Source organism: Leuresthes tenuis, unplaced genomic scaffold, assembly GCF_036924035.1.
Source record: "Leuresthes tenuis unplaced genomic scaffold, fLeuTen1.0.hap1 SCAF_9, whole genome shotgun sequence".
Classification (NCBI taxonomy): domain Eukaryota; kingdom Metazoa; phylum Chordata; class Actinopteri; order Atheriniformes; family Atherinopsidae; genus Leuresthes; species Leuresthes tenuis.
In genome coordinates this window covers 24,675,851-24,703,674 of record NW_027325363.1, presented here as the reverse complement: position 1 = coordinate 24,703,674, position 27,824 = coordinate 24,675,851, and the positions used below count along the sequence as shown (strand labels likewise).

The following is a 27,824-nucleotide window of genomic DNA, read 5'->3' as shown; positions in this document are numbered from 1 at the left end:
GAAATATTTCACCTATACAGTTCAGAAATGTCATTACGCCAACCAGCTGCGCTGCTCTGCAAGTGCTGCTTTGTATCTACTATTTATAGACCTGTACAAATATGACCTAGTGTCACCTATGTTCCTTTACACCGCAGAATGATTTTTTACTACGTAAATCTCATCCTTGCGACATGGTCACATGACCACCCACTCACGTTCTCTACACACAGACAAACTCTCTCTCACACACACACACACGTTACTTTATGTGCAGGAAACATCACAAACCTAAACACACAAACACAAGAGCACACTCGCTTATAGGTCACAAATCAGCAGGCACAGGGCAAGCTTGGGCTTGATGTAACATTCAAGGTTTAATACAGTCTTTACGTACAGTACACCAGTCAGAAATATACAGGGAACCTTCAAGGAAGGTCCGTCATGTACATCATATAATCTGCTGCATTAAATGACAGATTTTCTGATGAAGGTCACAAAGCGTGTGTGAGTGTGTTTTGCGTGTGCAGTCTATCGCTCCTGTTTTCAATCCACGTTTTTATATCCGTACAGATAAATGTAGAAGCTTTGCTGGAGAATGACAAGTTCCTAGGGCTAAAATCTAACTATTTTCTCTTTCAGATCCCTTAATCATTCATCATTATGATGCCAAATATTGGCCACACTTGACATTGCTCCCCCACTCCCCTGTCTGTTTCATCCCTGTGACTGCAGCATTATGTTCGCAGACACACGTCATGATGCAAAGGTGGTCTGCTCTAAGCTCGTGATGGGTGGTCTTGGACGAAGAGTAGAAAAGGTACGCCTTGGCCTGACATATGTTCAGAATTCCTCTTTTTTTGCAAAACTCAATGAATCAACAGTTTGAAATTGACTGAATTTGCAAAAAATAAATGGTATCCATTTGGTAAAATCTGGATGGTGGTTTTAGCCCAGGAGCAGCAGTATAAAACAGGGATCGAAGCGGGGAGAAGGGAGCATTTTATTTCACAACAAAAATAAATTGAAGCTGAACATTTGGGTTAAAGAGCTTTACAACTTACATCTCTTTTGTTTCGTTGAACACCATGAAAAAGCTTTTAATTTGAAACAATTTACTTTTCAATTGAAATGCAATGATAATTTCAATGCCTGACTACCTATGAATGTATTAATCTTGGCCCACAAGCACACATTGTACTCTTTCAAAACAGTGTGCCAAGTCAAGTGTGAATTTTTTCCTGTTTTGTTCTTTAAACTATGGCTTTTTAGTTTGCAATGAGTAAAAAGCCCTTGAACATTTAAGATGGGCGTTTTAAAAAACTTACACACGAGCCATTAACTAGCCCTTTTGATTGACTATATAATGTGATTACTAAATTAATCTATGGTCCTTCTGGCAGCAGATTTAAAGAGTAACATTGTAGTAGCAGTAAGCTCTGTGTTGATGAATGAAACAGCTCATTAGGTGCTGCATTCCTGAGGAATCAAATTTCTTTGCTACATTTCTGCAGTGGAAAGTAACTCAAGAGTTTGTTTTAATAAATTACAATACCTGCTATAAGGCTTTCACAGCCATGCCCACTAGTAAGTAACAGTCAAGAGTAAAAAGCTTGATTTTTTTTCAAGGAGACTTGCGTTGCTACATGACCTGCAGAGTGTGGGGCAGTAGTTTGCTGGAGCGAAGGGAATGTATCTGAATGCCTGCTTTTGGTAAAGAGTTTAAACTCAATTAGCACCACAGAGCAAATGGTCATACTTTAGGACAATTTTCTTGGGTGGGCTTAACAGTACAAAGTTTGATGGTAAATGGAAATTATGCAGACGTACTGTTTCTATAAAAGTGTTAAAGAAGAAACAGCATTTTTACAAGTAAAAACTGGTGTAACAGATCAGCTTTGTTTTCTTTCCTGAGTCTGCTGTCTGTGCACTGTACTTGGAAAAACTTGTCCTTATGGTGCTTCTCTGAGGATTTAATTATATCATGCTAAATATAGTTAATCATAGTTTAAAATGCACATTGTGCTAGAGGCTAAACCCTGGAATGTTCTGGAGTCTGACATCTAATGGTGCCAGTTTTTTAGTTGTATGCCTATATTCCTGTGTACCCCGTGTTTTACAGTAGTTCATTAGAGTGACTGGCTAATGATAGAAACATCTTCTGCTACTGATTGTAAAGGTATATATTCATGTGCATTTTTTAAAAAAGTAGGAGATTAACTATTGTTAGCAGTAAACGTCTTTTGGAATTTGAAATAGATAAAATGTAATAGGTAGTTTTAACATTACTGAGTTGATATTGTCTGCCTGGCTCTGTACGGTGTGAAAAACTGGGTTTTTATACACACTGGCATCAAGACGTAATAGCTTCACTCCATAATTCGGATTAGAAAAGTCTTTCTTTAAAGGTTCTGTTGAAGAAAACATAGAAACATGCTTATTATAGCCATTACACATGCAGTTTAAAAAATCTTTGAAAATTAATTAAGCTTTGCATATCACTTTGGCAAGGGAGGAAATATAACGTATATTTCTGCTATTCTTATATTTAAACACTCTACCCTTGATTTTTTTTACATTTAGAAAATTTGTTCCTTAACATAGAAAAAAAAAACATCATTCTTTTTTTTTTTGATATGTCACTGCACAAAAAGAGCAACGGACAACAAAATGAATTCACAAGTCAAAAGTAAAGCAAATGAGAAGAAAAGGTTGCATAATTCATTTCACATTTGACAAATAAAAAAGCAGACTGTGAAGAGTAGTGGACTGTTGGAATAACCGGGGCTTGCTTTTGCTGTGGAAGTGGTTGACTCAGTGACTGTGTAACCACAGGAGGTTTGAGTCATTAATAAACACTGGGTAAACGTAAACTGATGAAAAGTAGGATACATTTGTGCCCCTCTGTGTCCTCACACCATACATGTTTGTGTTTCTGACCTGAATGAAGCCAGACATCACCACAGAGTCCAAGTGCACAAACTCAACTCAAACTGCAAACATGAGTCCATGTTGAGGATGTGTATTTGTGCCATTCAGCAAAAGTGGTTCTCAAACCAGCACTGACCTGTACTCTGTGGAGATTAGATCAACAATGTACTATGAAACGACTTTCCAGCAGGAGCTGCACATAGCATAGGACGTTGGCTTGGCTTTTAAGCTCAAGGTCACCACTTTAAGCTCTCACAAGAAGCACAATAAGTAAGAGTTGACACTGCCTCTATTATTAGGCATTCTGGCATGCCCAGTCAGCGAGGTTGTCCTTCCTATAGCATGCTGATGACCGTGCACTAAGCCCTATAAACATCCTCTGAGGAGACTAAGTGTAGAGATAATCACCGGTAAGAATCCAAGAGATCATGAGAGTGAATGGAGAAATAGAAACAAACTGTGCTTGTGGCTGCATTGTGTTCATGGTGCACATGGTGCTATGTTGTGCCCAAATATAACATAAAAGATTAAATGCAAAACTTATCCATTTTACATCTGCTCACTTTTCTGTGCACTGGTAAAGATGTGCTTTAAATGTTGATAACAAAATAACATTTGGGTGTTCTTAAGTGTTTTCTGTGGAAGGAGCATCTCTTACTGAATTTGACAACCAAATGTGAATTATGAATGTCTCCCACAAAACGCAGTCTGAAACCAATCATAAATGATGTAGCTGGCCTTTCATACTTCTCAAATGTTTGGGTGAGGTCTAAACATGTATGATTTGATTTAAAGAACTATTCCTATAATATATTATGTTGCTACAACAATCTGATCCAGGACTCTGTCACCATGAAATCATCTAAAATGAGGATTCTTCCAGATGGGAGAAGTTTGCCATCTAACATGCTAGTTGCATTATTAAAGGGTATATTTGGGTAATCCAAACCACCGTGTTCTCCTAGACATTCAGTCATTTTAAAGCAAATACTAGAAAGTAACAATACATTACACAAAAACAAGTGTCTTAGTCGGATGTCCTGTATTTTATTCTTCCATTACCCCTCCAGGCTGCTGACGTTGGATTTGCCGGTCATCAAATGTTCTCAGCCTCCAAAATGCAGATGTTGAGGACTGCCCTGCGTGCTAGTGGACTACATTACATTGCTAAAAGTGTGCCCACTGTGTAATGAGATGTCAAGGGCTCCTGACCATGCTTTTGTAAATGAGCTGGAAAAGAGATCGTGTCATGCTTGTGTCTGCATATCACACACACCTGAGCCTCCTCTCCACAGTCACTGACGAGAGGACGCTGTGCTGGTTTAAGTCCATATGAGTTATAAAGTATACGTATGTAGTCTACCAAACGGTCATTATATCTAGCTCACAATGTCTTCTCTCTAAGTTTAAACGTATGTATTTGTGCATACTGGTGAGTGTCCAGACACACAACCTTTATTCAAACATGAGTTCCCACAGTCTGCCACTCTTCCACTCATCTGCATTAATCAAGGTGCACCACTATCATCTTTTTCTGTTTCTTACACGTCATTCTCTTGCTTTTCTCTTGCAACACATGCATGCGGAAATCCAGTCAGGAAAGAAATGCGACATAAAAGCCACTGAGATTGGAAAACACAACTGTCCGTACAGAGTAAGTAGTCATCAGTGACACGGCTTGATCATTCAAGAAACATTGCGTTTTGTAAACATGCCTTTATCGAATGGCTCACAAGCCCTAACTGCCTGAACGTGTGCAGCTGATTCTGAGGAAAACCAATTCTCCGTGCAGGAAACGTATCTTGCAGATGTTTGTTTAAAAGCGGCACTGGTCTGCATTGAAATAAATGCAGTAAATCAACTTAATTTAATTTCAGTTTTTTAAAAATATATATATATATATGAATCAGCTGCACACATTCAGAGCATTTTATAACAAAGCTCACAAACCTGTCCTTTCCCACCCCCTTTACATATCATAAGTCTGTTCCATCAGTGAGAAATGCTTTACACTAAACAAAAATGAAAAAAAGACAGACAGTTTATACATCAGAAAAAACAGCACATGATTTCCCAACCAACCCATCCCCAAAAGATAAATAGATCTATTTGGATATACTCTAAATGGATAAATAATATTACCATGATATATTCTATGTAACTCTTCAATAATAAATATCTCAAGGATGGCACCATCGCTTTCTCAAAAAAAAAAGAAAAATCATAACTCATAGTGATCTATTTTAGAAAATTTGTTTAGTTATGATTAAGTGATGTGCTGCTTCTCCCCTGCAAATTCTCATTTTCCTGTGCTCTTGTCGTTCTGTTTCTCCTGCGTTTCTTAGCACGCCAAAAAGCTTGAAGGACAGAAGTTTGGTCTGCACTTTTGGAGAAACTGACGCTAACAAGTCACCTGTCCATTTGTTCACCAAGTCCTCTCCATGGTTCACCCAGCAGGAGAGCAGCAAGAGGTCACTACTGTCGTTCGAAACCTCCCTACCTCTCATCTATAGTGCTGCCAACCATGGAGCTGAGAGAGCAGAAGATAGAGGAGAGGGGGAAACAGTGTTTATGGTAGCTACTCTCTGTGTTTGTGTTGAAATCATCTTTTGCCAAGCGACAAAGCCTAAACATCGTCAGTCTTTTCTCTTGGTTTGGCTTGTGTCGATGTTCCAGCGGAGGCCAGACACAATGTTCAGTGGCAGTTGTTTCTCTCTTGGCTTCAGTTTACCTCCAAATCTCCAGAAAAGAGAGGTAGGAAAAGAAAAACATTTCCTCTCTTCCCTTCTTAGTCTCTTGTTTCATATATTGTCCCAGAGCTTTACGCTTTACTTGGCTCCCAAACAGGCCTTCGTCCTCTAAAGTCTGTCACAGCCCTGACAGCTCTTCCGTTCCTCTTTTAATGATGTTGCTGCTAAACCTACTTGTCACATTCTATATCATGCACCCCCCATTCTTTTTTTCTGAAGTTGATACAGTCCAGACAAAAAGCACAATGGGATGCATCAGACACCACAGTTGTCTTCCAATATTCTAGAGAACACAAAACACCCTCTCTTACATTTTCCTCTTTCGTCCTGTACTCTCTAGTCATTCCCTCTCCAGCCCCTTGGGGAATTGATTTTTTTCTATTACAAGGGTCAGAAAAGGTAATTGGGTAAAAAACACAAAAGTATAAAATGGCAGGAATTTTTTTCCCATAAGATCACTGTGTTAATTATGTTCGTTTTGCAGAACAAAACTTTTTTTTGTCCTGGTTTAAGGTTTGTCATGTGTCTCTTCCTCTGCACTCTCTTGACTCCGAAAGCCACAGAGCAAGAGTTTTGGTCTTTTTACATTCTATTTCATTCCATCATTACAGAGGAACGGTTGTCCTTTTTTTTTAACCTCCACTCCTCATGAAATTAAAATCGTAATTAATTCACTGTCTCTCTCGTTCACATTCATCCCACTCCTCCTTTTTTTTTTCTTCATCATCCTCATCAAACGTAGGCGGATTCGCTGGACTGAGTGCGTCCCAGGTTGGGCGGCTGGGACAGATGTGCCATGTCCTTCTTCCTAATCTCACAGATTGACTTCCTGCGGGCCTGGACGCCCCTGATGGCAGCCTTGATCTTGCGCCAGCCCAGGTGATTGAGCTCGGCCAGATTGAGTACCACACAGATGCCGCTCACCGCAAACATGAACACCAAGAAAACCGTTTTTTCTGTGGGCCGGGACACATAGCACTCCACTTCCTTGACACATGGGTAGCGGTCGCACTCAAAAATCCCAGACACACTGAAGCCGTAAAGGAAGTACTGACCTGCCAAGAAACTAATCTCAAGTGCATTACGGAACACTACCTGAATGATGTAAAAGCGGGAGATCCCTTCTTGCCTGCGAATCTTGGAGCTCTTCCCATAGGTGAGGCCCCGTGGGGCATTGGGGATCTCCTTCACTTCCAAGCAGTCAGGTTCTTCCTTCCCTCCCCCACCATCGCCGCCATGTTGAACAAGAATTCCGTTTATATTGCGCAGCTTTCGTGTCCCGTCCCTTCCCCCATAATCCTTCTCCATTATAGGATAGAGAAAAGAGTAGCGCCGGTCTTTCTGCTTGGCTGACTGATGGACAGAGTAGGTGATAAAACACAGGCTGGGTGTGCATACCAGTATGATCTGGAAAACCCAGTAGCGGATGTGGGAAATTGGGAAGGCTTTGTCATAGCAAGCTTGGTTGCAACCTGGCTGCAGAGTGTTACATTTGAACATGGTCTGTTCATCCTCATATACAGTCTCTCCCACGATGGCCACAATTAGGATACGGAAGATGACGACTACTGTCAGCAAGATCCTAGGAAAGAAACAGACCAACAGAAGAGGTTAATATGGTCAGAGGTATAAAGGGATGAATTGTAATAGAGGACAAAATATAATGAGCTGTCCTTTCCAACAGGGACTATAGATGGGCAGCTAATGCAAAGTGATGTTTAGAACAGAGGACACGGGAGAGCTGGCACAAATGAAAACGCACTGAACAAATTTTCATATTTTCAACTTCTAAAGGAGTAAAAGTGTACAATATAACCATACATGTTGAAGATATAAGTGCAGAATGATGTCTGTGTTGCTACTGTTTCAAAAGCAAACATCAAACAGTCCAGAGACACCATAGTGGAGTGTTATTTACTTCTGCACTTCTACTTGTGGCCTATAAAAACAGAAACTCATATCACAGTTATGGTTACTGGCCTGAGTGGGCACTGCCCACCTTTCCACATCAGCCTTGCTGAAATCAAAGACCAAACTACCTGTGACTGCTGCTAGGCGCTGGCTGCAAAATGATTTTTTCTCGAATGGACTTCCACACACACAAACGTCAGCTTCTCTCAGTGACAATGTCGTAGCTACAGTTTTTGGTTTGGACATAGATGAGTCTATGATGAGTCTACCTACATTACTATATGAATCATAAACATGTTTTTTTCGAGCAGAGCTGCAGGTGCATTTATTTGTAAATGTTGTGTTTGGACCCTCTTTGGTATTGAGTTCAGAAAGACAATGGAGAAAAAATAAAAGAATAAAAAAATCTCTAAACTCAGGCATTCCATTAAGTTCTAAACATGTCATGCCCTGAAGAGTGCACATGCTGCTACGCCTGGGCTTTTTAAAACAGTCCATTTAGAACATGTCGGCTTAAATGAAGACATTCTAACTAAATGGAGTTTTTTTCTAGAAAAAAATAAAGGCAATTCAATAGATTTTGCAAGGACAGTAAATTAACAATAAATGAGGACAAAATAATAATAAGACAAGAATAAAATACAAGAGAAATCTGACAAAGGACACAGAGCATTTCAGTCTGAATCAAGTTTGAGAGAAGGAATTTGAAAATTAGATAACATTTTCAAAACAGGGGTCCTAAAGATGGGCTTTAACCTGTTCAGTACCAGGAGTCTTTTTGGGGTTTCTGCTCGAAAATGACATGCCCAAAATTAAATGAGTAGTTCTCTGCGATTACAAACTCTGCGTAAATCATCTTGGTATCAGTTCATCAGAGCTGGATGAAACTGGATGTTCCCCTCCCGCCCCCGGTGCTGGGGGCCCCGGGGTTGAAGAGCTTAAACTCCTAAATCAGAAAAAGAGTTGCAGAGAGAAGCCACAGAGGCAGAGACAAGCGGGGGGAGAGACTAACGAAGGAGAGGGGCATTGTGACAGTTCGGTCACTGTTCCTCCTGATATGAATCAGAGAAGAGGAGTGCTCTAAATCTCATTTATCAGCCAACGTAAACACTCCAGGAGGACAGTCATGAGTGCTGGAGCCTCGACACTTCGTCAGTCCTCATAACTCACACTGGTACCTGTTATTCAGACCTAAGAGAGCACGTTTTGTGAGGATGCTTAAAGGTAAATAAGAGGAAATGACGTATTCCTTAGTCTAATTTTAGTGTTTTCTGCTTCATTAGATTCATTTAGCTTGGCAACCACAGTTTAGACACACGTGTCTGTGAATGATTCCAACAATGCAATACGCACACAAAAATGCAGAATAACTTCTCAGTTGTTTGCTTTGTTATAAACAATAAACCCTCTGCCTTAAATCTCATGGCAACAGGTGACACTTAAGTGAGTCTGGTTTTCGGATTATCTGCTATTTCTGTGCAGGATGTGGTGAGACAAAAAATGTATTGTTGCCTGAATGGTTTGGTTAATTCAATCTGTGTGCGTGTGTGCATTTTAACAAGTGTTTATCCAAACATGCTTACATGTGCTGACTTGGCGTATCTGCACAATTTGTCTGTGTGCTTCCATGATGTTAGACACACACAGTATATGGACTGCAGTTTTATCTTCCTCCCCCTCTGCTGTTTCCTCTCCTGTAGACATCTTTCTCTTTGTTCTTTTCTTACTTTACTCATACCTCATTCATTTTTTAGATGTTAGACAAGCAAGCACTTTAGAAAGCAGGCTTTTTGCAGTTCTATGAGTCTGCTGCATGCCTCACAGTGTGAATAAGTCTAGAGCAAGACTGCAAACTCACCATTACTGTTCATCACTGGAGTTCTCTCTCAAAGATATAAGCAGTTCAGACAAAGTTCTTCACAAGATCCTTTTCCCATAATCACCACTATTTATATTAATGATATTCTCAGACATAACACTATGACCAATTGTTGTATTTACATCATAGGAACTCAGAAAACTATAGTAGCCCAAAGAAATCTGACCTCATTGCATTTATCATAAATTTAAGGATTCTGCATGCAAGGTAATAGATTTAGACATTTAGATATATTTAGACAAAATACTTATGGGTACTTCTGTGTCAGACAGGTGAATGGTACCTCACAAGAAACAGCTAGTGTGTTTAGAATATATGATTGCATTTTATTTCCACCAATTTCACATGTTAGTGATATTTCAAAGAGGGTTTTCAGCAAAAGTCACTGTGAAATTCTAGTTTCAAATATTACACTGTTACAAATATTTGAATAGTCCGGCATGACAACATAGGTACTTGACACATTAAGTGGCAAGGACTTTTGAAGCGTCACTTTAAAAGGGGTTAGTAACTGGGTACAGTGTGGCTGTAGCTCCGGAGGAAGAGCAGTTGCCCATCAATCAGAAGGTCAGTGGCTCAACTCCAACTTCCCCGTGCTACATGTTGAAGCGTCCTCAGGCAAGACACTGAACCCCACGTTACCTACCTGATGTATTAGTGCAGCTTATTTACTCTGTGACAGCCGACTAACTATCATACTGATGGTTTTGTGCAACATGGCAGGACATTTATCAGATTTTTGGAGCCTATCCCAGCAGTCATTGGGCAAGAGGCAGGGTACATGTCTGTCATTAATACAAAAACAAATGAGACAAACAACCATACCCACTCACACTTATGTTTAATTTAGAATCACCAATCAACCTTAAGTACAATTTTTTTTTAACAGTGGAATAAATCCAGAAAACCCACACATTCTCAGGAAGGAAATGCAAGCTCCACACAGACAGGCCACAGCCCACATTTGTACCTGAAACATTCTTGTTGTGTGATGACACTCCAAACCACTTCTCTGAGCCACCGCAGGATCACTTATAAACCATAAAAATCCCTAATGCACCCTGTCAGGGAATCTTAATAGAGCTCTCACACAGATTTGCATGTTTTATTGAATTAATCTTCTGAAATACAGCTTTGGTAAGAATAGTGACATGGCATTGCACATTGCAGCTATGGTTCATTTTGGTGATTGTGTGCTATTAAAATTGTGTTTTACATTTCCTGAATGTAATTAAATTTTCTATTTAGCTGCATGAATATGATCTAAGTTGTCATTAGATTTCCTCAAATTCCTTAAAGTCAAAAAAGATTTAAATTTTTCCATTGTAAGGAAATTACATAATAATTGCAAAGGATTAGGACTTCATTTGAAGTTGAAATTTAGTTAAATGTACTTCAGTTTTTGTTTATGTGAACACAGTTGGGACTGGACAGTGGATTGAGGGGAATTTACACTAAAGCGTAAATACAGCCAGATAGTCATTAGATGACATTTTGCTGTGTGAAGGGTAATCTACCATTCAGACAGTGGTTTTGCCAGACTCGTGTGGCACAGATGTGGAGTTGAAGGGCAGAGTTAATCCTTTCCAGAGAGCGACAGTGTGAGGTTCACATGTAACCGTCATCAAAGCGGCAGGTCATCAGCAATGGCCTCCAAAATTAAGAATAAAAAAAATTGTTATTGCCAGTCTGCCCACCTGTGATCATCCAGCGTGGGGCAGTGGGGTGGGAACAGAGCCCAGGGGGAGAAAGGATGCTGTTGCCCTTGTCGTGACTCCATTAAGGAGCTTATTGAGCAGAGAATTCACAATACCGGAGTGAGAGTATATTGCGCTATGTGCACGCACGTTCAGAGAAACGCGTATGCAGCACAGCACCACACATGTACTCCCAGCACATATCCATGCAACAAAGCCTGACAGTGATGGGAAAGCATTTCTAACTGAGGGAAAACATTAAACTGACACTGAACTTAATCAGTTCCAGACAGGGATGGATTACAAAGTCACCCCCCACCCCCCAAAAAAGAATAAATACATGAGTGTGTCTCAAACATATTGTCTTTAAATTAAAAGAGAAATCTGCCAGTTCTGAGGCAAAGTACAAGAGACTTGGGGGGTTGGTAAGAGAAAGCAGCAATAGAGGAAAATCTCACCACAGAGAATGAATTATATAATAGCCTCCACACGCAAAACCAGTTCACTAATCTGTAGCTGGGCCGAGGGAGGACTCATGCATTAGGTTTCTTTTTTTCTTTTTTTTTTGGTTAATACCATCGAATAGCGTTAGGTTATTGTACCGCACCCAACAACCCCCTGCTGTATTTTCTCTCTCTCTCTTTTTTTCTCATTTGCCCTGACTTTTCCTCTCACTTAGTGTTCCCCTCCCCACCTCATCTTCCAACTCTATGGCAGGAATAATCTTCAGCTTGTGGCTATAGTTTTCTATGAAAAGCCTTATGTCCTGTCTCTAGTGGTTTCCCACAATAGAATAGAAAAACAGCATCCAATTCATGCCATCATCTGTGAATGCTCAAAGATATTGTGCACCAAAAATGTTTACACTACATTTGTGTGTATCGTTAAGATAATTAGTTTAATAGTTGCTAATCACATGAATCATTCTTTATAGTAAAGCAAAAATGCAGAAAAATGTCCTGGTTTTAGTTTCTAAAGTGTGTGTTCTGTGCTGCTGGTTATTGAATACCAGCCAACATACTGTATTTATATACTGTAGCAATCCTACAATATATATATATATATATATATATGCTTCAAATAAATATAATCAACATTTTTCCCCAGCAGACTGTTTGTTGTTCCCCATTGATTAATGTGTTTACTTTGTTACCACACAGGTACTGGTGATTATGCTACAACATTATGCTAACTGCAAAACGCCTCCTCTCTTTCGGCAATTGTGTGCCTTTGACTCGCATTCTTTCTTTGTTTTCCTCATTGTCAGTCAGCAGAGGTCTTGCACCATCATATTCAAACCTCCCATTATGCACACACAGGTTAATGTCAAACATCAAACATGCACAGTAATATGAAAAAATAATCACAGTTTCAGCATCTGGCAGGAAAAATCCAGTTCCATCTGCCTCTCCGAATGAATAAACACGTGCCAGTACACCCACACACACACACACATACAATGCCCAAAAAGATCATACGCTTTGGATTATTCAACTCTCAAAGAAATTAAAATGCAGTGCACTGAGCAGATCTGATGTCATCGAAAGTCTCCCTTTCCAAAAAAATGTTTAACGTTAGTCTTTTACAATTAAACCGTCGATGCTGTTTACAAGGCTACTAGTGAGAAAGAGCTGAATAAAAGCAGAAGTAGTGGTGTGATGGATGTTAAGTGTTGCTCAGTACATAGGGCTGGGGCTTAGTTTTAGGTTTAATGAGGCAAAGCATATGTAAAAGGTACACACTTTTACACTGTTCTTGTTCTTGTCACTGGTGAAATGCATGCTGTGAGGTTAAAAAAAAAAGGAGAAGGTGGTCATAGGGCAAAAAAATACTAAATTCATATCTTGTAGATAAAGAGAATGCAAAAACGTAGATGTGCGCGGTATGATAATGAAGAGGAGGCAAAAGACAGGAAATAAATTACTCCAGGGATCGATAAGGAGCATAGGATTGAAGAGTGAAAGATGTGGCAGTGGAGGTTATAAAGTCAGTGGGAGGAAGAAGAGTTGGGTGGAGGAAGAGCAGCTACGCCACCCCTCATCACCCCCAGCCCTGTTCCCTTCAATCCCCTCCACTTAACTTTGCTCTGCTAGTTACCACGGCAACAGGCGAGGGGCAGAAGAGAGAAAGAGAGAGAAAAATATGCCGACTAGTAGCTAAGTCAACTAAAGAGCAGCACGTTCCTGTTGGGAAGGGGAGCAGCCACGCTTTAACCACTCAAAGAACTTAATGCTCTTTTATTTCAAAAGCCTAAAGAGTTCAGTGAAATGACAACACCAAGCTGACCAGACTGTGGTGAAGTTACTTATTTCAGTTTGGAAATCTATACATTCTGCAGCTTTGTCTCTGCAGGCTCGAGTCTCTTTGCTGCTCTATGTTGTGATAAAGCTCCGTACCTCACCTGCTAATTCCTTTCAGAGCCTCACCTTTGGTCTCTGTCACTACTTGTTTCATCACAGACTTGATGCTGCTTGTTTCTACCATTAATTAAATCTTCTTCATTTATGCCCCACGTCAATATTTATCAAAGGGCCTGCCATGTTACACCTTCTTTTTCACAACCTCATGCCCCTGAAATGGCCTGATGATCACACTGAGTTACCATTTAATTCATAAATATAAAACTATAAAGTGGAATTATTTTTCTTGTATTACATTATCATCACCATCATTTCACAAGGGACCAGATTTCAGAAGGGCTGCTCAATTAAGTATCTGACTGCTGTATCTATGGGCTAGTGGGCAATTAACCTCTTCAGCAGACTGTGGGTTTAATTTGTGAAATAGTGTGCTGGATCCATGTTAGAAGTGTACATTCAGAAAATGATTTTAAAAAATGACTGTGAGTTGTCATTAGCTTTGTTTCTAGAGTTTGTAAAGCATTTTAGCTCATGCTAAGCATAAGCATAAGTTTGCTAAATTTTCTAATTACAGAGGGAAAACAAGAAAATGACTCTGATTTTGCAAAATGCTAACTAGTAAGAGTAACCATCTTATCATATCTCTGGCTAATTAGCATGCAAGAGCTAGGCAATCAAATTATTTTAAAGAATGACATCATACAAGCCTTTCGCCCGGTGACTGCTGGGATAGGCTCCAGCCCACCCGCTACCTGATTAACAGATTGACGGTATAGAAGATGGATGGATGGACATCATACAATACAATATGATATCCAGTTTGACAAAGATTAAGGTAGCTATGCCTCTAACAAAAAGTGCTAGAAGCCTTATTGTAAAATCTGTAATACTTTTTGATTCCCTTTAAAATCAAGAAATAACTTCTTACTTTTAATTTTCATTGCAATACCTGATTATTTTGTATATCATTTTGCCTTATAGTATGTTTTTAAGAAATAGCTTCTCAAATGATTTGACGGACTTATTCATTTGTCAATTTTACATTTGATGCACTCAAACCTGGCTTTAGGTCATTAAAAACAAACTTTTCAAAAACTCTTTTTAGGGTGAGATTATGTAAAGAATCGATTTGCAGCGTTGTTACAACGTGTAGATGGAAAAAAACAAGGACTTGTGGCTTAAAACGTGTGCTGTTTACTTGAGGTATGTCCTTCTGTAGGAGGCTTTATGTGCTGTAAATTGTATGAAAAGACCAGGTGAGAGCAGTGATTTTGACTGTTCTTTATTTGAACTGAATGATTTTATGTCTGTTGTAGGGTTATGTGAAATATCCTTGGTTAAACTGACAATAAAACTTGTGTCTTTCTCTTATGGGGCTTTGGATTAGAAAGAAAACTCTTATAAGTAATTTTTGGGTTCTTTTTAATATATAGGTTGGAAGACGTGTGAGACAAGAAAGACTTAGTGGTGAGTAGCAATAGAAAATCGGTAAATGTTTTTCAACTGAGTAAGCAGTGGTTTGCTAAAATCTCTTCTTCATAATTTTATCTTGCCTTCTTATTCCCGTTTTTCTTTCACAGAGCTTTGATGTTTTTTCTCAAATGTGTATTAAGGGTGCCAGCTGTAACCCAGATCAACACACCGACAGCACTGACACATCTAATCCTATCCGATAAAATATGGACTGACACTTGTCATTCTCTCTCTGTCGCTCATTCTGTGTGTTCCTTTGCCAAGGTTTATCAATAGCTCGTGGTTCGGGGCAGGTCATCTGACATAAAGCTGAATCCAACTTCACACAGGAGCCCCCTGACACACATTCACACAAACACATGCACAAAGATCCAAAAGGGGTGTTTCTTTACTTAAGGCCAGTAACAGAAGAGATGAGGGGACAACACTCTCTCCTGTGGACAGCCCTTTATCCACCCACCTTCATCTCCCACTTACAAAGACTTTCACTGTCATGCTGGAATGCTGTGACCAACAAATATCATACCAGTGTGTGCACTGATTATTTTTTCACACAGAATAAGTACCCATCTCTATGCACCTGTACACAAAAGATGAAGATGAATTTCTCACAGACTAACCAGTGATAACGGTTTTACCATTGTGTTGTCAGGGGCCTTTTGTTGTTCAGTCTATTGTCTTCACTCTGGTTCTCTGAGTTATGGGCCTTTATTTACCTTTGCGGCTCCTTTGGATGGATAATAAGCAATATACTGTATGCAAAACTCCTTGAATAAAACAATGCCAGGAAGAAACATACATGCAGCACTGTAACTAAGTCCATTTACCTGTTGCAGCCTTGAGGTACTTTTGAGACTGAGACTTAGGTAGACATATTGTTTTGTTTTTTTAGATCGTGGATGTTTCCTAAAGTACAGGGTCTGAATGCCCCTTCCACCAATAAGAATATGTGGAAAGACTTTAACTTTACACACATTCTGTAAGCGGTCAAGAGATGCCATCAGGATGCAATGAGAGATTTTGTACATAAATCATTGTGGGGATGTAAAAGTAGCGTTCACCATTACATCAACAGTTTTTCAACATACATGATGAGGCCATGCATATGGTGCACATGAGTAAAAATATGCAACTATTATTTATATTCATTAGCTTTATGTACTGCACTGCGTATTTCTGCCACATTAGAGTCATTTGTGATCTTTACCAAGATCTATTTTATATTACTGTACATAGTCTTGGTTCTGTGAGTTTTGGTATGTTTCTAATACTGTTTTAATATGCATCCAACACTACACTAGGAGAGCATTATTTTAGTACTGTTTATTCTAAATATATAGCAGTGCACATGCACATGGGTGACTGTATTTTTTGTGCGTAGTTGTACCAATAAGTACGTCACACCCATTTCTAATTGTCATCAACTGATCTTTATTTTTCATTTGACTTCAAAGATACAGATTGAGTATACTTCACTTTCCTACCCGAGCACAGGTACATGTGCACCAGGGTCCCCATGACGATAAAAACGATGGCAGTTACCTTGGCAACATATTAAGTGAATAAGTAGGAGTTAAGAAAGAGACCGTGAAATTTAAAATAGACTGTCTAAAATCTAGTTTGAGTGATGTTTATAAATGAATGACAAAGGAGATCGCCACAGCAACAGATCAGCCTTCACGAGAACTGGCTTTTGGGATGGATTGTATGGTCTGATTGATGGAGGATTAAGGCATGAGCAGGAGTAAGAGCAGAAGGAGAGAGGAAGAAAGAGAAAGCGTGAGCAGAAAAGGTGAGAGAGAGGGATGGATGGGTGGGGAGTGGGGTGATGGAGGGAAATACGGAGCGAGAGAAAGAAATGATGGCTGTAATCTGGATTAAATCAGTGGGTTTTGGACAATCCCTAGCTTGGGCCATCACATCCATGCCAACTCCCCACCCATCCTAGTTTTCCTGTGCCAAGCTCCAAGCCCAATCAGCTGCTCTGGCACATGGAGGGAGCCTCCATGGCACACTAGCCACACAGGGAACATCCCAAAAGCACTCAGCTGACCGAAAATATTCTTGTCTCTTATTCTTACATCTACCCTTGATAAATAATGGTTCCAACTCATCATCATTGTTCCAGTGGAAATAGCTAAGAAATCTAAATGACTTGAAAAAGATGTTTTTTAAATTTAACATTACCAAATCTAAAGTTCACAGTGGGTATCTCCTTTCCACCGTGACTCAATTTACACTCTATATTTCAAGCCTTCAAAAAGGACTCTCGCAACATCTCATTTGCTATTATATCTGTTGTTGCAGACATATATTGATACAAAAAAAGACTTTGAGTCTAAGAAGGAATACTGGGTTCTCACTGCCTCAGACATGTATTTACATGCGGATTTAATGTGTTACCATGCTTAAACAAATGTATGATCAAGTGGGGACTTTTGCATAAATTTGGAAAAATAAACATTTTATGACGGTGTTCCGGCATTTTTTTAGATGATGCTTATCAGTAAGCCCAGTCAGTGCCTGAACTTGTGTCTATATATTTCTCCGTTAACTTGTGAACCAAAATGAACAGGAAGTCTTTAAAAAGCTTGCAAAATAGGACATCTGGAATTCTATGAAAGCTCAGCATCTGCTGGGGGAAATCATGTGATATCACAGAAAGCTTCATAATATCTATTTAGCGGATGTTCTGATGCTGCTGTTTGTGCCAACTGATCTGAGTTCATGTTTTAGGCAGCCCAAACATTAACCTGACGACCCAGATGGCTTGTTACACAGAACCATCTGGAGAACCCTTGATGGGAGCAGTTTTGGACAGGGCATACACTTTAAAAAAATACTTGGCAAGTGATTGGATTAACCATCTGTCCATCTCTGCTAGCTTCAACCAATCAGATCAACAGAGTGGAGACAGTTGCACTTAACTTTTTGACAGTATATCAAAGCTATTGTATAAACTTGAAGTCTGTTGAGAACCCACATAGGATTTACAGTGAAAGCATTGAGCCATGTGTTTTTATAAGTTCTACCTCTGCTATCTCCACAATCTAATATGATGTGAATGAAGCCTCACATTCCATAAAAGGTCACACAGATGCCTATTGGAAGATATACATTTTATAGTAAATAGCAGCTAGCGCTCCTGTCTTCCTCCAGGTTGTGAAGTCTAAATTTATCCTTTTTTACACAGTGCTGTCTACCGAGTGCTTCTTTTTATAACTGGCTGCGTGAGTGGTGTGAATGTAGCATATTGCCGAGAGTCAAGTGCTCTCCCTGAAGCTTGGCTTTGCTGCTTAACTGAAGAATCTGCAAAAAGGGATAGTGTGTGGTGAGGTGTGAATGCATTGTCACACTCTTTTGTGGTTGCTCATAAGATCTGCTGCAAACATGGAGACAGTGACAGTTTTGGCAAAATGCATGTGTGAGAGAGCGAGTCTATGTGTACGTTCCTGCCCCTGAGATGTGTGTAAATATAGTAACCATGCTGCACGTATGCTTACGCACATGTTTGTATATTAGGATGACCATCTGGTTCAGAGAGTGCGCTCGTGTGAGCAAGGGTGCATTTATGTGAGAAAACAGTGAATCAGATGGCTTCATACAGCATTTTGGAGATGGTGGAGACAGTGTGTGCCTGGTGTGCACTCCTTGTTTGTTATTCATCTTGAGTCAATCACATTGTGTGTAGAACCAGAGACAAAGTGATTCTAACACTCTAACCTTGTTCATTAGCGACCTCAGTTAAGAAGGAGGGATGGGAGTTGGGGTTGGCGGGGAAACAAAGAAGAAATCTGCGGCTGAGGAGTGTTGTTTTTATCTACAAAGAGAGACACGGAGGGAGGCAGTATAATTAAAAACAAAAGAGGCATACGTGGTGTTGTGAAAAGGAGCAGTTTTATCTGAACACCAGCAGACAAACATGATGATCAATCAAACAAAACGAGCGCATCAGCTTTATTATGCCTGAACAGAAATGCTGCAAGTCATGTGTAATAAAAGCAGATAGTCTAAATAAAACTCACGGCCACAGCCGCACACAAATAGACCCAACTGAGAAGACTTCAAAAGTCGCAGCTTTGCTTTGTGCCAAATAAAGATCAAAGTTGGCTATTTCTTTTTATTTCAGACCTCATATTTTATGCAACTTCTTTATCATACATTTTTATCTCTGTGAGGACTAAAGTCAGTTCAGCAATGCTTTTCATGTGTTTCTTTATCATTAAACTATTGCCTCACTGTACTTTGTTAGCATTATGTGCATTTGTACACTTAAAGATAATTCTGCCATGGTCCTGCGGGAGTCTTTGTTCCTAACCCTAACCCTGTTATCAAATGTTGGAATATTTTAAAGATGTACACGAACAGGGACGTAACCAAAGACAATATTTTAATATAGCAGAATGACAGTGGTCACTCTGAATGAAAACCTCTGAGCCGTACACAAACTCCATTCAAAGCATGAAGAAAATTCCCTAAACTGAAGCATTGGTGGAGATGGTGGAGGTATCAAGTTTCTATCCCTGAATTGCAATATAAAATCTCAGGCTTAAACTCTTTATATTATCTATGAGGACCTCCCACAAACTTAAACATATAATGAGCTAAAGGGTCTTTCACAGAGCAATAAATAAAGGTCTTTTTTTTTTATTAAAAACTGAGCATTATGGGTAATTGCATGTAAACACTGATAGAAAAATGAAGATTTTTAACATTCTTTCAAATTCAAACTTAAATTTTTTGTTCAAAAAGTAAAGAGTTTGAGTACTTTCTATAGCAATTATACTGATAATACACAATGTGTAAGCAAAAAATGTGGACATGTTATCATGACATTGCAGTTTACTTATTCGTGCTTTCTGGTTCCTGCATGTGCTATTTTTCTTGGGAAAAAACTGTGAGCTTAGCAGGTTAAATTAGACAAAAGAGAAATTACAAAAGCAAGCAAGAATTTGGATGTGTTTTGAAGTGACTTTAATACCCCAAAACCAAGAAATCTCCTCTGACCATAGTTTACCTTTGGGAAAAGCTCACCAACTAGTATTTCAAATGATTCAATATCATGATAAAAAGTGACACGCTCTGACAACTTTGCTTGCAGCTCGTGCCAATAGGTATGAAGATTCAACATACAATGCAGCCTGCCAGGTGATTCTCACTGCTCTGATATAAATTGTAGTTGCAAGACTGACAGGACATACTCTTAAACCTGATTTAGCTCTCAGCTATGAACTAAGTGACAAGGGACAAATGGCATCTGATCGCTGTGATGGATTCATAATAGCAAGCAAGAGTTTGCTTTTAGCAAGATGATTTCCATTTTGCAGTTCTCAAGTGAAATGAAAGTAATGGCTGTCTGGAAGACGGTTAATATGTGTAGGTCTAAAATGCTATGAACTAATGAGGAGATTCAGTAACACCTGGGTAAAATGGAAACTTTCTAGTTATTTCAACCATTTCTTTTTCCTTTTTTAACAGTAATCACTCCAAGGCACCACAGTTAATGTGTTAATACTTTAAAAAGAATGGAGACTTAATGAAGGTGACTTCAGAAAGGACTGTTTTGGGTGGCTGTTTTTGCAGGGATGCTGTCCTACATTTGTTTGTGAGGTAATGTCCAGGTTAAACTCACCTCCCAGTATCGTTCTAGCACTGACCTGCAGCGTGGTGCGAACACGAAACCTATAAGCCTTGCTGAGTCACCCTGCCAGAGACAGCTTCTCCCCGAGGGCCTGAGGTAAAACCTGTCTGAACTTTGACCTCTTCGCCGACTCTCATCTCACTTTCTCTATCCCTCACCTGTGGCCTCATCTGAGTTTTCTCCCTAAATGTCTACTTTCATAGGTGCAAAAATTGATCCAAGGTTATCATGAACAGTCAGCTTAGGGATGACAGTTTATATCCCAGCGTAATGCCTGTTGAACACACACATACACTTACATTAGGAGCTCTGACCTCAACTTATTATTATCAGCTCTGACCTCAACATATGTGAACAGTGAGGATGAAGAGAGGTCGAATAAGCCACTGAGATACAGAGGGAGGATAGAGAGATAGTACATGAGAGGTGTCACATCAGAGTGAAAAATCTAAAGCTGCATAATTATGTGCATTTACTCTCCCTTTTTCTTTTCCAGTCACAACCCTGCTTCTCCAGCAGTCCCTATGGGGACTGGCTGTAATACTCAGTCGTGAAAGGCTACAGAGCAGCTCTTTCCTGCTCATGGGGCTCGTCTTCTGAAATTTTGCATCTCTAATAGAGCTGTAAAGTCCTAGTCGACGGGTCAACTTATTAGTTGATACGTTCTGGGTCGACCAAAATTCAGATTGGTCGATTTTTTTCCGTGTTAATTTCATACAGTCTATGGTTAATTTCATCAGGAGGAAAGTACCACGTGCTAATGGGGATGTTTTCAGAGAACAACCCCTTGTTTTCCCCTTTTTTGGATTATCCCAACCTACTAGAGACAGGTAGATTGAACAATGTCCAAGTTATTCAACGTCCGGTGGTTTGTTGAATATTTATTTTTATTTTGAGCGTTTCATTAAAAGTGAGAAATTATTTGGTTGATTACAGCCCTAATCTCTAATATCACAGCTATAGCGGGTCGTTCTCACAATGAATACTAACATAAATGCTAAAATCCATCTTTTAACATTTAATATAATCTAAGTTTTATCTGCAGGTAGTTGCCATTTTATAGTTTTAGATGGTGAAGGAGGAACACGCGCCTACCTCCCATCAGAGATTCATAATCTCCCAATGGAATATGTGAGGTCATCTTAATAACCACCCTGTTATAGCAGAGCTGAGAGGGCACTAACTTTACAGCTCCCACGTCTCAAGGGTCATTATCTATGGATGCAGGACCTGTGAAAGCAAAGATGGTGAGGGATAGTGTGAATAACTGTTGGAAGTCTCTGAGACAGTGTCTTTTCAACAACCTCTCTGGGGATTCTGCTGCAAGCAAAGCAATCGGACAGCCTCTTTATTCTTTTCTGCAGTGTAGCAAACATTTGCAACAGAAGCTTAAGTCTGCACAAACACAATCACCCATCATACCCAAAATAGATTGTGAGTGCTCCACAGGGATTTTTTCCAAAAAAGCACGGAAGCGAAAGGTCATGCGGCGACAGGGCTGTAACCTGCGAGTTTCTGTTAACACAGTTCAATGGTAAATATAATTTTTGGCTCAGTGTGTGCATCACACTGTGCAGAAATGGGGCACGTGGGATACACAGATACATGAATGGGCATTTTCCTAGACGACTGAGCTGTCACATTAAACTTCTTTGGAAACATACCCACATACGTGTTTGATCACCCACTGAAAAGCCTGCAGAGACACGCTGAGATACAAGGAAACCTTCCACTATTTGTTCTATTTTAGGCATTCTATTAACTGCTTGACATGAACTAAAGCTGCAAGGACTATTTCAAATGAACATCTGGTGCTCCTGAGCTGTTTTGAGGCTTCAGTGTGCATCAAAGTGCTTGTCAGACCACATAACAGCATCTGAAAGCCCTTACTGACAGTCTTAATTTTTGCAAGTGTGATGCAATAAATATTCTGAATCATCTAAAGTGACACCAAAAGAAAAGACAAAAATGACACACAGATTACTTTCTAACCTGTTTTAATTGTTACCTGTCAGAAAAGAAATTAATGCTTGCGTCTTTAGCTTTTTGCTGTTTGATAGAAACATTTTTTTAATGTTTGAAAAAGTGAGATATGTTTGAGGACTATATTTTTCTGTACTCGCATCCCATGCCCAGATGATTTGTGTGCTCCCCTGTAATAGAGACGGTGATGTGTTTGCGTCATTTGTAGGCTTAACATTGCAGAGCTGAAGCAATTATTCATGTCTGTTTTTTCTGCCACAGGAAGAATCAGTCCCCAACATCTTCCTACATTTCTTATGTGTTTGCTGCAGAAGTCCAACAGGGTCAAAAGGATCTGCCAAAAATAAGCATTGCCACAAATGGTGGAGAAAAATATCTGAAGGATTTCAAGACTCTCACAGAACGTGATTGATAGCCAAGAGAAAAAGTGACGTTTATGATCTGGTTGTAGAGCAAGTTTTTCATTGACTGTCATATCCTTGAACTAACTGTCACATGCAGCGACTTGTTTAGCAGGTTTTAATTTTTTTTTTTTTTTAAACAGGCTTATATAAAGGTTGTCTAATGAGGAGTTATAATGATCCAGTTAACTGCTGCCTCTACTAAGTAGTGACAGCGACCATGAAGACATTTATAACAGTTATCTAATTGTTTTAAGTGTTTAACCACTGGCCTTCTAACTAAGAAAGCTGTTGTGAGAGTAAATATTTGAGCCGCTAATACTATTCAGGTTTATTTTAACTGGCAAAAAAGTCAATGAGGTACTTACGGTTTTAATCACACGCTAACCATTCAAGTCGGTGCGACCTCTGAGCCCATTTGTTTTGCAAACACACAGGCATAAACACTGTTTCATTAAGTGCCCTGTCTTCTATCACGCTCTACTTTCTGCTCCATTATTGGAGATCAATATGAGAGAGAGGGAGAATAGATATGCATGTTTAGTAGTGTCAGCCTGACCAATGGCAGCTCACAAATGAAAATCTGTCCTGTGGGAGAGAGACCACAGAGGCAGCATGAGTGATGTGTTGACAGTAGTGAGGTGGAGAGTTCTTCATCATAGTTTTTCCTCACAGGCTGAGTGTCACAATGGGCTCAGCAGTGCCACAGCTAATCAGGCTGTCCATCACCTTGCCCACTAACTCATAATAGCTGGAATATATCCCTACTAATACACAAACACACAAGGACAGGACTGCCATCTATCCACACGCATGTGATATGCTGAGAGCTCACGTTTTATACACAGTCTATCTGCACATGCACACAGACACACACAAACTCTGACCGAAAAAGGGAATCTCACGAGCCCTCTGTAATCTAACACAAACGAGTGTTACATTCCCCCTAATGTGCTTGTGACTCATGTATGACAAATGACTCAAACATGCAGGCTGTTTGTCTTGGTGGGCTCACGAGAGCACACGCTGGCATCGCCTTAGGGACAGGAACCTGTCCAGGGCCTCCAAACATCGGATGGCACCTTCATCAACCAATGAGAAGCGAGAAAGCCGCAGCAACAGGACCAATGGGTTTCAGGACTGAGGGAGTATTAACGTGCGTTTATGAAAATTCATGTCAGCAGAGATGGCCCAGATTAGATGGTTCAGAGCTGCAGAAAAGCCTGATGCACGGAAGGCATGTTACTGTGGAAACGTGCATATTGTTACTATGATGACTGGCTCTCTGCACTTTTCACTGAGAGTGATATCACGGAGCCCATAAAATTATCTAATCTTTAGAAAATACATAAATACCACAAGTGACATGAACCATTTGTTTATCCATTCTTTTGACTGGACAAGTTGGTATAAATGTCCTTCAGAGTAGCAGAAATAAACCCCAATAAACAGACTAGCTGGTGGTCGCTTGAGCTGTGAAGCCAATAGACATTCAAGAAGTTACTTTTTCAGTATGGAGACCACAAAAATAACAACTTGGATAAAGTTAGTAGATGTTCCATAATGAAAGCAGAGCCTTTAAGTAATCTGGTTGAGGAAAAGTCAACACATTCGGTTTACACCAGTGGAACTGAGATTGAAGGCTCATCGTGTTGCAAGCGTTCAAACTTAAACTGAAACTCTGGACCAAATGTATAGAAGATTAAGAGCATGCCAAAGTTTATCATAATCCATCTTGAGGAGAGAATGTGATTGTTCTTGTTCAATTTAGTAGCAAGCCATCCAGTAGTTTTTATCCATGTCATTCAAAACTACAAATTGAAGGTCATGGTGGCACTTCAGTAAAACTACAACCTTGTTAGAGCTTCAAACAGTCCAACAGTAGACCCATCAGGGGCTTTAAAAAATAAATAAATAAACATAGGGATCAATGTATTTTACCAAAAAGTTTTTTTGTTTACCAAAAACAATTCATGTTTCTTAATACAATCTCAGTTTATTGCTAATTCTTTTTATCATGAGTGATGGGACTGCCAGAATATGACCAGAAAATCATCAAGATTCAAAATGTAAAAAAAACAGGTTTTTTTTCCCCATTTACCATGTGTACATGTAAATTATATGCATGTTTCATCGTTTGTCCCATGGAGATTAACTCAATTATAATGAGCCCTTGTCATTCACTGAAATACACACTTTTGTTTCAGTATTGCTCACTCCTCATGAAAAAGGAACATAAACTCAGCATCTTTTGCATGTCCAATTGCTTAGTTTGTTAAAAAAAAATAGTTATGATATATGATACTCTTGACCTTCTTGCAATTCACTGGCTTGTGATACAATATGAAATATAAAATCTACTGTTACGCACAAGACACAAAATATATAGTGTGAAATCATTCGTGGCTGCAGGTAAGCCTGTTTGGGAATGTTGTTACAGAGTTGGCGAGTTACTTTGGTCATGTGAACGTATCAACCGGCTGGACGACAGATGTAATCTGTGTAAAATTATTTTGCTTGGGTCATGGCATGCAGCAGCATCTCATGACAGCCAGTCCTCTTGTTTTCCTACCCAGAGCCAGCAGACTGAGATAAGTGTCTGTTTACTTGTCTGCGTGAATACTGTCTTCAACATCTCATATTCTGATTCTTCTATCCGCTGTCTCTTCTCTTTCTTGCTCTCGCTGAAACGCTGCAGCCAGTATGACCAGCCAGGTTGATGAGCAACAGTGAACTTCTAATGTGTCATGAATGAATGGAAACAAACGCCGACCAATAATTTATGGTTACAGCGCAGAAAATAGCTCTCCACATCGTTTTAACCTCTTCTCCCACCGGAGCCCACGGTACGGAGGGCAGGATGGGAACATCCTGTTTGATTCGGCTCTGATGAAGTCTCATAAGTCTTCGCTCTATTTTGATACTAAGGTGGTTTACACAGAGTTTGTCATTTCAGAGAAATACTTCATTCATTTGGGGCATGTATATTTTGAGCAGCAGAAAGACTCCTGGGGTTGAACAGGTTAAGTTTACAACTTCACTGAACAAAATTCACACTTTATCATCAGAAGATGGAGCCTATCCCAGCTGTCATTGGGAGAGAGGCAGGGTACATCCTGGACAGGTCGCCACACAACCATCCACACTCACACTCACTCTTAGGGACAATTTAGAGTCACCAATTCACCTAACATGCATGTTTTTGGACAATAGGAGGAAAACGTTCATGAATATTTGCTGCAGTTGACAATCATGAGTTTTACGAAACACCTCCCTGTGAGTAGCAGAATACATAAATCATAACTACCGTGATTGTGCACTGAATCTTTTCTTTTTTATATGTTGGGAAAATATTTTCATGAGTAAAACTGGGAAGGGGTGATGTATATTGTGGTAAGCTGTGAAATGAGGCACACTTAACGTGGTGGCTTTCTCAAGTGCCTTGGTGTAAAAGCAGGAAGAAGAAAGAAGAAGAGATAAAACATCTGTACGGGAAGGCAGCAGAAAGCTATTAAATGTAGGCAGGCTGGACTTCTCTGGGGAGATGTCTTCACTGCTCCGGATCCCCTGATATTCAAAGCCTCTGTGCGGACTAATGCTCTCTCTCCTGGCTGCATAACCCTCCCATCATGTCACTCAGAGGGATTAAAGAAGCTAAAGCCTCCCCTCACTCCACAATCAGCCGCTCAGAACCAGGAATCATAAAGTGGCAGCAGAGAGGGATTCATACATGCACGTTACAGTCATTGTATTTGAAATACGGCATACACAGACCCACTGCAGGAACATGCATAGCTGAGGACAATTAAAAGATCAATTTGAAGACCACAATAACACCTCACACTGTCAACCACTCACCTTCCTATCATAGTAGAGTGCTGCTGCACGGCAGCCTCCAGGAGGCGTTCGAGGATGGTCCATTCTCCCATGGTTGGAGTGAGGACGCATCCACTGGGCACAGGAAATCAGAAGCCCCCACACTGGGCTTGCCAGTCAGCTGGAGAACAAGGGCTGGTGTTAAAGTCCTGCACACTGAGTCTTCAAGTCCACTTGTTGTGTTGAGTTGAGGTAGAAAGTGGCTTCAGGTGGCTATCGCTGTGTTTGAAACCCTGTAGAAGCTCTGTGACACATCGCAGGGATCTTTCTCTGTCTTTTTTAAGGCGCTGTAACAAAGCGCACCGCAGTGCTCCACAGTACAACTCTATGATGATTAGACAGTGCTTACTGCACAAACAGCCTCTAGTGTCTGTATACCTCTCTGCCCATGTACTTCCACACGTGAGCGTGCCTTCCCACTTTCTTCTCTATTTTCCTCCTCTGGCTGCTCCTGACCCTGTTTAAACCTCAAGCAGCCGGGCTGTCATATGTTCTTACACACACCTGATCTAACACAAGCTCTCATCTACTTCAGCTGAGTTTCAAGGAGCAGTCACAGTTTGTGCAAATGCACATCCATCACTTGCCACTAACACTCCATCATTACACACTCATTCTTTTCCCTCTTTTCTTAATTTCTTTGGTTCCTCCCTGTTGCTCCTTCCTTCGCTCCTGGTTTGCTTCAGACAGAGCAGGACTAAAGCATCGTACTTCTTCTGTCTCCTTCCTTGTGCTGTGAGACTTGTAGGTTTGTCCAGCTCTAACTGCCTCCCCCTCTGTCCCTATGGTTGTCTCAGCGTGCTTTATGAGCGGTGGCGCTCCTTTCTTCTCTTCCCTTCATCTTGTTTTTTTTCCCGCTTCCCCTCTTGGTTTCTCTCTGTTTGCCTTCACCTGCTACCGTCTCCCCCTTCCTCTCTGAGCCAGTGGGCAGCCAGACCGA

At 40.1% G+C, this 27,824-nt stretch overlaps 1 protein-coding gene across 1 annotated transcript; it reads right to left on the bottom strand.

Moving 5' to 3' along the window:
• Positions 1-371: 371 nt before the first annotated feature.
• On the bottom strand, positions 372-27,823 carry gjd1b (gap junction protein delta 1b). Its single transcript, XM_072392974.1, has 2 exons — positions 26,867-27,823; positions 372-7,245 (listed from the first exon to the last, which is right to left on the bottom strand). Exons 1-2 carry the CDS (start codon positions 26,935-26,937, stop codon positions 6,396-6,398), a joined length of 921 nt encoding a protein of 306 aa, XP_072249075.1. The 5' UTR covers positions 26,938-27,823; the 3' UTR covers positions 372-6,395.
• Between the last annotated feature and the right edge of the window lies 1 nt (position 27,824).